The 14,129-nt window shown below is 39.3% G+C and overlaps 1 protein-coding gene across 4 annotated transcripts in view; it reads left to right on the forward strand.

Moving 5' to 3' along the window:
* The window catches only part of SNX14 (sorting nexin 14), an 86,585-nt gene that overhangs the window by 43,230 nt on the left and 29,226 nt on the right, over positions 1-14,129 (forward strand). For 3 of the 4 annotated variants that reach the window (XM_050950098.1, XM_050950095.1, XM_050950097.1), the window contains 4 exons: positions 1,011-1,069; positions 3,023-3,049; positions 5,077-5,209; positions 13,017-13,218. In XM_050950098.1, the coding sequence (XP_050806055.1) occupies positions 1,011-1,069; positions 3,023-3,049; positions 5,077-5,209; positions 13,017-13,218 (421 nt within the window). The remainder of the gene's footprint in view (positions 1-1,010; positions 1,070-3,022; positions 3,050-5,076; positions 5,210-13,016; positions 13,219-14,129) is intronic. The other variant, XM_050950096.1, reaches the window with a different exon arrangement.

Genomic DNA, 14,129 nt, shown 5'->3' on the forward strand with positions numbered 1-14,129 from the left:
TTGGTTTCACACTGGGATACCTGCCCGTGGTGCTCTGCTGCACGCATCAGTGCAAACACTCCTTGTGAGTACATGTAGTGCCAATGCAAGGAGCCAAGTATGCAGTCACACAAGTGATGTGCTAACAGTGACAACTTTATGATGACATAACTTGCATCGACATAAGTTTGTGGAATAGAAATGGCCTCCTAAAGGGAGCTAGGTTCTTAGTAGCTTTCACATCAACAGAATTGTTGGTTAGTTCCAGCTCCAGAAGTTTTGATGATGCAAGAGCCTGAAAGAATAAAACTTCCTTTTCAGATATTAACTTGAGTTTGCAGCACTAACTTTTCTTTTAGAAAAAGGCTTTTTTTCTACTTGTATAGTTGCAATTTCTATCTAGAACTAATTGAAATATAATACATGTGGAACACAATTTTCTTCTTTTAGTTTTTCAGACTATAATAGCACTTCAGGACTTGTATCAATTCAACACTAAAAAGTTAGGTTGACCTAGCTACGTTGCTCAGGGGTGTGAAGAGTCCCTCAAGCCACGTAGTTAAGTTGAGTTAACCTACGATGTAGGTCTTCCATTGATCTAGCCCCCACCTGTTGGGGAAGTGGTTTAATTACAGTGATGGAAGAACCCCTCCCATCACTACAGTGATTGTCTACACTGAAGTCCTGTAGTGGCACTGCTGCAATGGTGCAACTGTGGTGCTGCAATATTTATAGTGAAGACATAGTTTTAGTAGAAAGCCCTGCCAGAGTGCCCTTGGGAAAGCATAAATTATGTTGTAAGTTCATTAGAACTGATGCTTGTAAGTAGTCTTATATGAAATACAACATCTCAACTGCAGAGACTTGTATAGTGTTTCTAATATTAAATACTCAGAGATGTGAAGTTAGAAGCAAGAAACATAATTAGCTATTGATATTTACAGCTGTAAACTACTAGTAAAGAGATGATAGAATGAAAAAAATAGAAAACGTAGTCAGCACTTACTTGCATATTAACTGTTCTATTTTAGTATTTCAGGCAGCTCTTAAGAGGAGCTGAATCCCCAACACGCAATTCAAGGTTTAGCAGGTAGGTGTGTTAAACCTTTTAATACATTTTTGTAGTTGAAAGTTTTAAAATGTTTGTTTATGTCAGGGATCGGCAACCTTTGGCACATGGCCCACCAGGGTAAGCACCTTAACAGTCTGGGCCTGTTTGTTTACCTGCCGTGTCCGCAGGTTCGGCTGATCGCGGCTTCCACTGGCTGCGGTTCGCCGCTCCAGGCCAATGGGGGCTGCGGGAAGCGGCACGGGACGAGGGATGTGCCTAGTGGGCTGCATGCCAAAGGTTGCCGATCCCTGGTTTATATGATTGAATCTTCTGCTAAATACAGTACTGTTCAATGTTAACTTATTTAGATTTCTAAACTTAGTTTTAAATTTGTAGATTACTTACAGAGCAGCAAGTAATACGTGAAGGAATATTTCGCTTAAAGTGTTTGTTTTTATTGCTCTTTTATTTTAAAAAATGGTATGAGATTCAGAAGTACAATCCTTTATTTTTGATATGTCAGAGTGAAAAAAACCCTCAAACTAAGGACATGCCCAATAACATTAAGATAACATGGCAATAGTGAGTTACACAGAAGGCTTTGGAGAAAGCAAAATAGAAAGTTGACTCTGTAGTGTTTGAGCACTTCCATGTTGAATCACTTTTTCCAGTAACTGTAGAAACCAGCCATGTGAGATATTTCAGCTTAATAGGGTCCTGTGCAAACTGTAACAATTTCTCCCACTAATATTTAATGGATATAACAGATTTAAGCTCTGAATCTGATTACTTTAAAATACCTATGATCTTGGGGTTTGGGAAGAAAAAATTAGTATCTTTTCAATTCTGAATTTTTTTAAGTGCTTCCAATATGGCTAAGCTTTAAAAAAACAAAAACCATTCAGTATATCCAGATTCCCAAAGCTTTGGGTATACCTGCTTTATCTCTGTGTGGCAGAGGTATACAGAAAAGTATATTAAAAATGTAGACATGCTGGTTTTTAATGCATCAGAAACACAACAAAATACAGTACCAATTTGCCAAGTGGAGGCCCAAAAAGGTGGCCAATATCATTGTCAAGTTATGTTGTGTACTATTTATACTTCAGTCTCATGTTCCATTTGGCTGAACATAATTCAAGTTTCGCAAGTAACATGACTAAAGAACAGTCTGAGACATTGTAGAATGAGTTGGTATGCTTAAAACACTGTTATAAGCGTAGTCTTTTTTTCTTCTTCCTGTACTCTGTCTATCCAGTATGTGAGGGCTCCCGCATATCAGAAACAATGTTCTTAAAGAGAAATTATTGGTTATTGCTGGTTTTAGCATGAATTTGCTTTAGTTCAACCACAAGTTATTGTGCTTGATGCAGGAATTACTGGGAAAATGTTACAGCCCATATTATGCAAAAAGTCAGACTAGATAATTAAATGGTCCTTTCAGTCCTTAAAATCTGTGAATCAACATAAAAAGCCCTTTGCATCTTTAAAGTTCTTTACAAACTATTTAATTCTTTTATAAAATGTCTACAGATTTTTCCCAGAAAACATTTTTTCTTTAAAGCCTCTATCAAGCAGGGTAAATTCCTGTATGAATCAAACCTGAATTACAGCCTAAGATTCTGAATTTTCAAGCATTTATGTACATAGTTAACTTTAGGAATGAGGATAGTCCCTTTTAAGCCCTGGAATTATTTAAATGCTTAATGTCACAAACACACTTAAGTGTTTTCAGAATTGGGGTCTAAAAATCAAATGCAACTATCCCAACCAAATACATGTGTATTGATTGGTCTCTGGTAACTTTTGGACATTTACATGATATTTTGAGAATATTTGTCTGGAAATTGATAGACACCTTTATAAATACAACAGCAGTCATGCTAATTGCAATGAAAGTTCTTGGCTGTTTGGTTTTGCTTTAAATAAATCTATCTCTGTCTTTGGGACTCTCTCTCCTTGTGGGTTAATTTCTTGTACCTGTTGTTGCAGAGGTAGCCTGAGTTTGGATGACTTTCGGTAAGTCAAGATAATGTGCCATAATTGTTGCCTGTTAGTGTTAAATTGCATCTATCATGACTGCATCATACTGCCTTTATCACAGACATTGACTGTTTCATTTTTAAATACATGTAAACTCTTTTTGGGCTAAATTCATTTGAAATAGCAAACTAATTGCATGTTCATTCTCTAAGTTTTTAGCAAAGAGTGTATTGGTCTTGGTTTAATGACTATTTCTCATACGCTCAAATATTAAAATATACAAAATCTTCTTGGCCTTTACCTATTTTGTTCTCTCATATTAACCTTAACGTAGTATGTCTCAAAGCTTTATTGCTGATAGTGTGCTGGTTATTTTGTAGACTTTACTCAGAGTTTTTTCCTTGCTCCTTGTCACATGCTTCCAGATCCTATCACTTAAAAAAAAAAAAAAAAGGGGGGGGGGATTAGAATATCAGGCAGCTCCTTCCTCCGCTTTACCTGCATCCAACACGGGGTCATTGAGAGCAAAGGAGAGAGAGGCTCTATGCTCTCAGTCATGGTGCCCAGCTCCACTTGGGCCTGCAGCAGCCCTGGGCTAGATCATGCTCAGTGCTGATGGAATCTTCAGAGATTCTAACTATGACACTCTATCAAGTCTCTGCTGAGTAGGTTCAATCCATGATTGTGAAGACTTATAATTGGGCCAAATTTTGTCAGGGACAGCGAAAGTCACGTTCTTGACATAAACCCCACGGCAAACATCAAGTTCCTGTTCCAAAACGTGGGGCGCTAGACTTTCTCTATTATTTTAACATTGGCAAAACCATACATTTTCTTCTAGCCTCGTTCTTGGAAATGGCAGAACGGTTTTGGCTGACTTCTTCCACAAAATTCAGCCTGAGGCAGACGCCTATCTGAAAAAACTCAGTACAAATGGTTAAACTTTGGCAAAATTATAAGCAACTATAATTAGAAAATAAACATTGAATGCTTTTAGTTTGTTAAAATGTTCATTACTTCTTTGAATCCCAAATGAGGTATCCACTTTTTTCACAATTCTCAGTTTTGCAGTTCATCTTACAGATTTGTAACAAGCTTTATGAAAACCTCAGATAGCTATATTCATCAGGAACATGTCCCCTCCTGTCCCAATAGGGTTTGTTTAGACTATTAATTTGTACATTTCTAGTACAAGAAATAAAAGATTTCCTTTTCAGGTCTGGTATAAGGGCGGTATATATGGCGTGCATGCATTGATGTGCTGTAACATGTGTCTATAATGAAGAATGCAGACTTCATGCCTAACGCCTCTGCCCTTTTTACTTGAACTTGCTGCCTTTGGATACTCTTTATCATAAGTAGTTCTAGCTTGGAACAAGACTTAAATTTGCATCAAGCCTTCATCTCTAGGGCCAATTGCCTTCTTGAGCTAGGAGTCTTCATCTGCTTTTGTTTTCCTTCATGTTTTGTAAGTTCTGACCCTCCTGCCTGGCTTTCTGCCTACTTTCCCTACTTTCCCTGCTGCTTTGAAGTAAGTCACAGTCCATCTTGCATCACATGTGTCTGTATAAATGCCTTGATGTCTGTAAAGAAAATAGTGTGTTTAAACATGCAGTACTTGACAAATATGGATGAATGCTTTGATGCCAGACTGTGTTGCTATAATCATTTGCTGAAAAGGTTGTCATTCCTTGCAATCTTTTAAATAAACAAGTTGTCTTAGGAAATTAGTGTTATGAAAATAGATTGTTCTGTGTGTTTCATTCCAAAGTAATGCTGTAATAAGAACATCAGTGTTAGTTTATAGCTGAAATTTTAATCCATGTCCTGGAAATGCTTTTTTAAAATCATTTTCTTCCTCCCTAGCAGATGGATTTTACTGATCAATTGTAAATTGTTCTGTAATAAGCAATAAAGACAGTGAATCTATAATACTAAAAGGTGTAAACCTACACATCAGTTCCATACTTGATCCAATTGCTCACTCTTATCTCTAAATTATATACAGTGGCTAGTACTACAATTTGCCTATACTGTGAATTTTGTTTTTGTATAATCCTTAGGGCCACACAGAAAAGAGGAGAATCGTTTGCAATCAGCAGATTAGGCAGCAAAATTAGAGGAGTATTCAAGAGCAACACAATGGAAGGAGCTGTGCTACCTAACTATGGTTTAACTGAAGGAGAGGATGATTTTGTGAGTAGAAATTTTACATTTGTCCTAAATGTCAGGGCTGTTTGTTTTCCAGAATCTTTAAATACTTTCAGCTTCTGTCCCTTCTTTTCCTTTCCTTTGCTTCTGGTATATTGTGGGCTATTCCACTGTGCCATCCTAGGGGTCACAGCATTTTTCCAGCTTCCTTGTTCTCTTAGTACTACTCAGTTCTTTATTCAGTGAGCACAAGATTTGGGTATCTCCTCAGTTAAAGTAGTTCCAAAAGTCAGTTGCTGGGGTAAAGAGAAGTATTAAAAAGTGATCTTTGTCAAGTAGTCTTATGAGCAGCTGTTACTTTTCAATCTAGTAAATATTTGCAGTAAAGTCCTGAGGTGTTTCACACCGCAGTTCTTTCTGCATCCATAGGGCCATCATGATTCAGGGCCAGATCTTTAGTAGTTATTTGAATAATATCTCACAATACTGCTTTTATACTAATGGCTAAAATATTTTTCCGGTTGCATAATTGGTACATAAACAAGTATCCCTGAAAATGTACAAAACTGTGTTTTTCTCCATAAGTCTAATTCTCAAAGATTTTTGAAGTAGAGTATGTTTTCGTAGCATTTCAGAGGAAACCATTGCTGGAGGGGTGAGTTAGTTAGTATGTGTATATATAGTGTTCCATTCCAGCTCTTGGTGATAGGCAGTGGTAGACGCAACCTATGATAAAGCTATAGAAACTGGATGTCTGAAAAATTGGCAGTGGTTAGCTGCCTTTAAGCTATGTTACTGAAGGCCAAGTGTATGTCTGACCCTATGCGGGAGAGAGGAGATCAAGGATTTGAGGTTAAAGGATGGAAGTTTGAGGGAACCACACTGTTTTCTCTGTACACATGGGCAAAATGGAACATTGCCTGTAAGGCTTAAGAGCACTAAGACTACTTCCAACTTTTTTCTTTTTGTGGGACCATCTGCTTTGTGGGGTGACATCTTATAGTAAATCATGTAAAAATTCAAAATACAGTATTAGTCTGACTTCAGCTCAGATGGTGGGACCACTTACTCTGCTGTTTCTTGACTAGAAGACAATTCATTTTTCTTGTATTTTAAAAGAAAAACCTAAGTTTTGATTTATTGCAGAAATCCCAGTTCTAGGTGGAACTGAGCTAATTGGATTTTCCATAGTTTTTATATTTGATTACATTTTTCAAACTTATACTGCTAGATGATGGAAAATTGGTTTAGTGATTATGGCTAATATGGAGCAGATAGGACACTGCCTGAAATTGTAAATCTGTCACAAGTTCCTTAAAAACACAGATATGGTGACACAATAAGCCGCGTAAGATACAGTAGGAGAAATAAGCCGCGTAAGATACAGTAGGAGAAATCATCATTAAAAGATCTCTCAACCCTGGTCTCTCTGCAGCTGTTTTGCAGACGGAAATAAATTGAACTAATTTGTTCATATGTATATTCTGCATTCACACTGCCTTGATCTCCCTGATCCTAGATGAGCTGTTTACACTGGAGTAACCATGTGGGTCAGTAATTCATGCTTGCCACAGCTATTTTGCCAGTCTTCAAGCTTCTCTTGCAACTAGATTTTTTTTTCTTGTACACCAAACAGCAACAGCAGTAACTGAATAGCAAACTGGCTGTCAGGAGGCTGATGCCCTGGTATCCATGGCACAGATGTAGGCAAGGAAATATGAGGATGGTATGGGAAGTGAGGGAAATTAAGTTGGTCACGAACTGCCTGATGGTCGTAAATTTTTAATTACACCTCTACCCCGATATAACGTGGTCCTCAGGAGTCAAAAAATCTCACCGCCTTATAGGTGAGACTGCGTTATATCGGGTTTGGTCTGGTCCGGCTTCCCCAGTTGTGATTTAAAGGGCTCGGTGCTCCAGCCGCTGCGGGGAGCCCCGGGCCCTTTAAATCACCACTGGAGCTCCGGCAGCAGGGCTTGGGTGGGGATTTAAAGGGCCCGGGGCTCCCTGCAGCGGCTGGAGCCTCTGGCCCTTTAAATCACCCCATGAGCCTGGCTGCCAGAGCCCCAGTGGGGATTTAAAGGGCCTGGTGTGCCAGCCACTGCAGGGAGCCCTGGGTGCTTTAAATCACTGCTGGAGCTCTGGCAGCAGGGCTCGGGTGGTCATTTAAAGGGCCCGGGGCGCCATACAAATTCGGATATAACGCGGTAAAGCAGCAGGGCTCAGGTGACACTTTAAAGAGCCTGGAGTCCGGGGCTCCCCGCTGTTTTACCGCGTTATATTCGAATTTGTGTTCGGTCACGTTCTATCAGGGTAGAGGTGTTTTTAAATTTATGTCTGATGTGATTTCTCCTGAATTTATGGAAATACATTGTTTTTTAAGTCATGTGAATTTGAGACTTGCTATGGCGCTTGCAACTGTTTCACAGTACATTACATTTAAGCAAATTTGTGCTATGTTCTTTAATGCTGTGCTAGTCCATTTTCCACTACTGGAAAATAAAAGTATAAAAGGCTTACCTGAATTTGAATCTTTCATCTGTTTTTTTCCCGATAACTCCTCCCCACCCAACTTGTATCCAAAATGATAAAAACAGGATAATTGATTTCAGAATTCTATGTTTCCCCTTTTTCTTAAAGGATCCACAAGGTATAGGATAGCTCTTAAGACTATCATATCTTCAAATGAGCTGTGTTGCTGTGCTGTCTTGTAGAGTTTTGGTCTTGTGATGTCACTCGTCATTGGACTGTAGTCTGATACTCCCGGGGAAGGGGCAGAAAACAGATTGTCCAGTATTCTGCTCTTAAAGGATTAATTCTTATGCTACTAGGCTGAAATAAAGCAAGAGTGTATTTTTTCTCTTCTAATTTTTCAGCTATCCACGAAAAACGGAGTTGTATTTGCATTTTTCATTCCTCAGTAAATCAACTGTTAAGTTTGATTTTTGGAAAAACTACACATTTGTTAGAGAGCTGAACATCTTAGATACAAGGAGAGATCATAACAGAAATGTATAATGAGACTGTGTTTAAAGTTCTTTATATTTATTGAAATACATAGCTCCACATATGTATGTTACTCTTCAGTCTATTTTTAATTTAAAGACAAAGTTACAAAAAATTAATATACTACTTTGCTATGTTATTGAATTCTAGAAACGGATGATTGAGATGATGTAAGGGATAATGCTCTTTAGAAAAGGCTGTTCATGTTGGAAAATAATTTGAGTGAATTACAGGGCTTTTGTGGGCAAAATGACCTGGAGCTAATTTTAGTGAAACTTGGTAAGCTTGCTTGTAAAATCTTTATGGATAGTTGACTGATGCCACTTATGCCAAAGCAATATTATTTTTACTGATAACAGAAATGCATAACTTGTATTTCTCTTTGAGTGTGTGCTCATTTCCATTCCATGTTAGGTGTGCGTAAGCCGCATGCACTATTGCTGGAGATTTTTCCCTCAGTGGGATCGTTGAGCTGGCTTTAGCACCCTCTGGTGCCATGCGCTAATATAAGGGGCCTGGACAACCCCGTGCCCTCTCAGTTCCTTCTTACCACCCGTGATAGTCGTTGAAACAGCTTCTCTTGCTTCAGCAATATGATGTTGGTTTTTTTTTCCTGCTAATCTGCATGTCCATGAACTCTGAGCCCACCTCCTTGGGTACCGCTTGTGAGTCACCTAACATGGAATGGACATGAGCAAGCACTCGAAGGAAAAACAGTTTCTAACCTTTCCATAACTACTGTTCTTCGATATGTGTTGCTCATTTTCATTCCATGACCCACCCTCCTGCGCTTCTGTTGGAATGAGCCAGCAAGAGGGAACTGAGAGGGTACGGGGCCAATCGGGTCCCTTATACTAGTGCTTGAGTGGGCACCAGAGCTTGCCCTGAAGGATACCAGTGGGAAAAATTGTTCTCCTTAACCTCCAAGGATAGGATAAGAAACAATGGTCTTAAATTGCAGCAATGACAGTTTAGGCTGGACATTAGGAAAAGCTTCCTAACTGTGAGGGTGGTTAAACACTGCAATAAATTGCCTAGGGAGGTTGTGGAATCTCCGTCACTGGAGATTTTTAAAAACATGTTAGACAAACACCTGTCAGGGATCGTCTAGATTATACTTAGTCCTGCCATGAGTTCATGGGACTGGACTAGATGACCTCTTGAAGTCCATTCCAGTTCTGTGATCTCAAAGAATAACAGTTACAGAAAAATTAGTAACATGTTTTTTGGGTTTTTTTCAGATTACTCTTACTTAGCTCTTACCTGTTTATAACCAGAATTACTTTTGTAATAGGTCTGGAATAAAATAGATTGGTATCTGAAATGATGACTTTAAACAGCGGAAAAGTGCGACAGAGTGGTGAAATTTGGTATTCTAGGTATAATGTGCAAAATCCTTTCTCTACCCCCTTCCAGCCCTAACAAAACGTAAAACAAACAAACAAGCTTTGCAGGCACATAGGGACTAAAAGACAGTGGAACAAGTGTGCTCTTACTGTGCATGGCAGGGCCTGAAATATCGCTTTCCATTTACTAAGTGCCTACCACCAGTGGTAGCTGCAGGGTTTGATTAAGGCTTCATACTGGAGACCTTTTGTAGGGGTTAAAAATTGTTGCCTCTCAAAAGATTGAAATGCACCTTGTATCACACTCACTCAAAAGTTCTATGGTTGATTGCTGGTGGGCCTTCAACTGGTTCAGATTACCCTACAGTTTGTAGGGGGCAAACACTGTTAGAGGTCTACTCAGTTCAGGCTCAGATGATTGAGTGCTTTGATAGAAGCAACATGCTGGCCGAAATGGTCCCTCAGATGAACCTCCATAGCTCACCAATTGAGAGAGGGCTCCCACTGCTTCAGCTCAACAGGTCATCTAGCTGTGGATTGCCAGCTGCGACTTTTCTTTGCTCCTCACCACTAGGTGACCCATCATAATGCCCTATAGTTTTGCACCACCTCAGCCAGCGAACCATTGAAAGTCTGCTAGCTATAAGTCCTGCTCTGATGCACGTAGGTGGTACATCAGAGTAAGGCTCTCAGCTGGCAAGACACCTCTGACTCACCAGATGGAACTGCAGCAGGAGGAGCATCACTGGTAAATGGGCTCCTCCCAGCCCTTCAGCTATCAGCTCCCTTATTGGTGCCTCCTCTTAGGGATAGGGGAAAGTTGGTAGCTATGGGGTCATGAAGAATGCAGTAATCAATACCTCTGCAGTTCTAGCTGGTGAACTACATGGTTCATCAGAGCAGGATTTGTAACTGGCAGACAGTGAGTGGTTCACTGGCTGAGTTGCAGAGCTGGAGGTTACATATATGTGCCAATATTGCTGGGAAGGAACATGATCAGGGTGACAGGGCAGCCCTAGCTAGGTGCAAGGGCAAATCTTAAACTAATCAAATGATGACTGGAATGATGTACTCAGTTATTTACATAAGAACGGCCATATTGGGTCAGACCAAAGGTCCATCTAGCCCAGTATCCTGTCTTCCGACAGTGGCCAATGCCAGGTGCCCCAGAGTGAATGAACAGAACAGCTAATCATCAAGTGACCCATTCCCTGTCACCTATTCCCAGGTCCTATTTGTGCATCATTCAGTGCAGTACAGTTAGCTGGACCCTGTGCACTTGAATGCTCTACTATAAACAAAGCCAAAGTGGCTCTTGTAGCCAACTCTGCCCTCCTTCCATAGAAGTGGATTAGGAGCTGTGATAGCAGCCCCTGAGCTGCTTCCAGGTATACTCTGTAGCATTTGTGGATAGATTCAGTTATCCCAATTTCTACAGAACTCCCTCAAGCAAAACTGGACTTGAATTTAGAGCAAGTGAGAAGGTTTGGCCCTAATTTCTTAAGTCAAAGGGGAGGAGAAAAAACCCATAACTTTAGTTTGAAGTGTATTCACACACAAGTGTTTTTTTAGATTGAAGTTTCTTTAATTTTATAAAGTGGGGATTTATAGTTTACTTTTAAAATGGGATATTCCTTTAGTTCACTTATTACTCCACGGTTCAAGATGTAGATCAGTTCTATCTGTACTAACTTATAGTGAGAATTACTAGCTACTGGAGTTTAAGCAGGCTCATGAACCTTGCTGATGATCTCAGCCGTAATGAAGGGCCTGGAGGCTCTCTCTCATATCCAAGTTTACCATTCCTGTAGGAGTGTATCTTCTGTTCAGAAATTGAAGAGGCAGGACCAGACCTGCCTACTACCAGGGAAGGGACTTGGCTACCCATTCAAGAAAACAATCCAGTTCAGTTTACTTCCTGGCAGCAGCAGTCAGGTTGAACAATTTAGGAAGACGTGACTGACTTTAAAAGCTGTATTTGCCCTTGGCAAAGATGTGTTTCTTCCGAATGTATCAACTGCCATGCTTAATAGTAGAGCTGTGCAAATACTTTTTTGGGGGGGATTGTTGGCCTTTCTGAAAAAATAAAAATAAAAAATTGATCAAACCAAAACCGATTTTTAATTTTTTTTTCTTTTGCATATTGAAAAAGTCAGAAAAGTGTCATTTTGTATGCTCCAAAATGTTTTGTTTGGGGCATTTCTAACTGTTTAAGTAAAAGTGAAGGAAATGAAGAGCTAGATTCATAAAACAGGAGGAGGAGGAGGTGGTCTTCTAGAGCAGGCATTTGAATCCAGGTCTTCCACATCCCAGGTGAGTGCCTTAACCTCCAAGCTATTAGTTATTCTTAGCTGAGTCTCTCTGTCTCCCTTGTTGAAGCTGTTCCAATTTGTATAGCATAATTGAAGAATTATTGGGCCAGACTGAGAGTGATTCCATAGCTCAGATCTTAGGGCACTCACCTGGGAGGGGGGACAACCATGTTCCAGTCTCTGCTACAGAACAGGGATTCAAACTTGGGTCGCCCACGATCCAGATGATTTCCGTAACTACTGGGAAATTGGGCGTAAGGGGCACCTCCACATTTTTGCAAATGGCACCTAAATCCCCCTGTGAATCTATCCCCAAAGTATCAACATTTCTGAAAATTTTCTTATTTGTTTTGACCAAAACAGTTAACTGAAATGGACATGAATTCACAAGGTTTGTCAACCTAAATCTGTATTATTTTTTTTAGCAAAAAAAAATTTGAACTGAAAAATGTTGCCTAGTTCTACCTAATAGTCTCCCCTAAAATTCAGCTTTTCTCATTTTTGCTGTGTTATTCAGGGTTAGGATTTTAGAAGCACAAATTGACTTTTGAAAGCTATTTCTGCCTTTTCCCCCTCTCCTCAGTGTACATACCACACTGTATCTAAATGTTGTTCTTTTTGCTCACACTTTTTAATTTCTGTGTCAAATGCCAGACAGCTGAGAGATTGCCCCAAACACGGCTGACAGAATCATAAGTAGCTTTTGAAGTCAATCAATGGAACAGTAACAAGATGTAACCTTTGGTGTAAGGCCTTTAGTGTTTCAGAATCTTTAAAATATTTATTTTATTTTGTTATTGCTGGTGATGGACCTACCAAACTTGATGGTGCCTTATACCATATTATACTTGAAATGCCTCATCCTTCCCCAAGACCTAGGAAGAAACTTTAACATGCTATGAGTCAGCTGGTGATATAGTAGATTGACACCTGAGAAACTGTTAACAATTTTGTTTTTACCTTCAAACAAACCTACAGGTCTAGGGATTTTTGTACAGAAGATCTAAAAATAGCAGCTATTACAAACATGGCCCCTTCCAGAATTTTTTTTATATGTTGTCTTTGGTCCTGATCACACATACTACTTATGCAAAGATTGATCTTCTATATGTTCTGCAAAATTAAAAATTGTGCCCTATACTAAAAATCAGATCAGGGAGGTCTTGATGCTTAAATCTTTCATTGCAGATTGAAGAAGGCATTATGGTAATGGAAGATGATTCTCCTGTGGAGACTGCTAGCACTCCCAATACACCACGCAACCTTGCTGCATGGAAAATTTGCATTCCATATGTAGACTTCTTTGATGATCCCTCCCTTGAAAGGAAGGAGAGAAAAGAGAGAATTCCTGTGTTTTGTATTGATGTGGAGAGAAACGATAGAAGGGCAGGTAGGACTTCTTGTGATTAAATAAAACTACTTAGAAATGTAGCTCAAAATGTCTGTTCTAGTATGTTTTATTTATCTGACTGTTCTGATGTGCCCCCCCCACACACACACACATTTTAGCATCAAAGTAATTACTAATGAATTTTAAGTCTTTGGTAATGTTGGCATAAAGGAAAAATGGTCACTTATTATCTGGAACTTGTGACAAATTACTTCTAAAAGGAGTCCAGTCTATTCAGAATTCAAACCAAGGCTTAGGAATTGCTCCCTCCCCACAAAAATGTGAACATTGTGATTCATGTTGGTAAATGTTGAATGTTTTTTCCATTTAATGTACCAGCAATATATTTCAAACTCCACTCACTATTTCTTGAATAGTACTTTGTTTAAACGCAGTGGATCTAATTTACTTTGATTTCAGTAAGGCATTTGATATGGTTCTGCATGGGGAATTATTAGCTAAATTGGAAAAATTGGGGATAAGTATGAAAACTGAAAAGCGGATAAGGAACTGGTTAAAGGGGAGACTACAACGGGTCATACTGAACGGTGAAACTGTCAGGCTGGAAGGAGGTTACTAGTGGAATTCCTCGGGAATCGGTTTTGGGACCAGTCTTTTTTTAATCTTTTTATTACTAACCTTAGCACAAAAAGTGGGAATGTGCTAATAAAGTTTATGGATGACACAAAGCGGGAGGTATTGCTAATACAGAGAAGGACCGGGATATCATACAGGAAGATTTGGATGGCCTTGTAAACTGGAGTAATAGTAATAGGATGAAATTTAATAGTGAAAAGTGCAGGTTATGCATTTGTGGATTAATAATAAGAATTTTTGTTATAAGCTGGTGATGCATCAGTTGGAAGTAACAAGAGGAGAAGGACCTCAGAGTATTGGTTGGTCACAGGAGG

This window comes from Gopherus flavomarginatus, chromosome 4 (genome assembly GCF_025201925.1).
Source record: "Gopherus flavomarginatus isolate rGopFla2 chromosome 4, rGopFla2.mat.asm, whole genome shotgun sequence".
In the NCBI taxonomy this organism is placed as follows: Eukaryota; Metazoa; Chordata; order Testudines; family Testudinidae; genus Gopherus; species Gopherus flavomarginatus.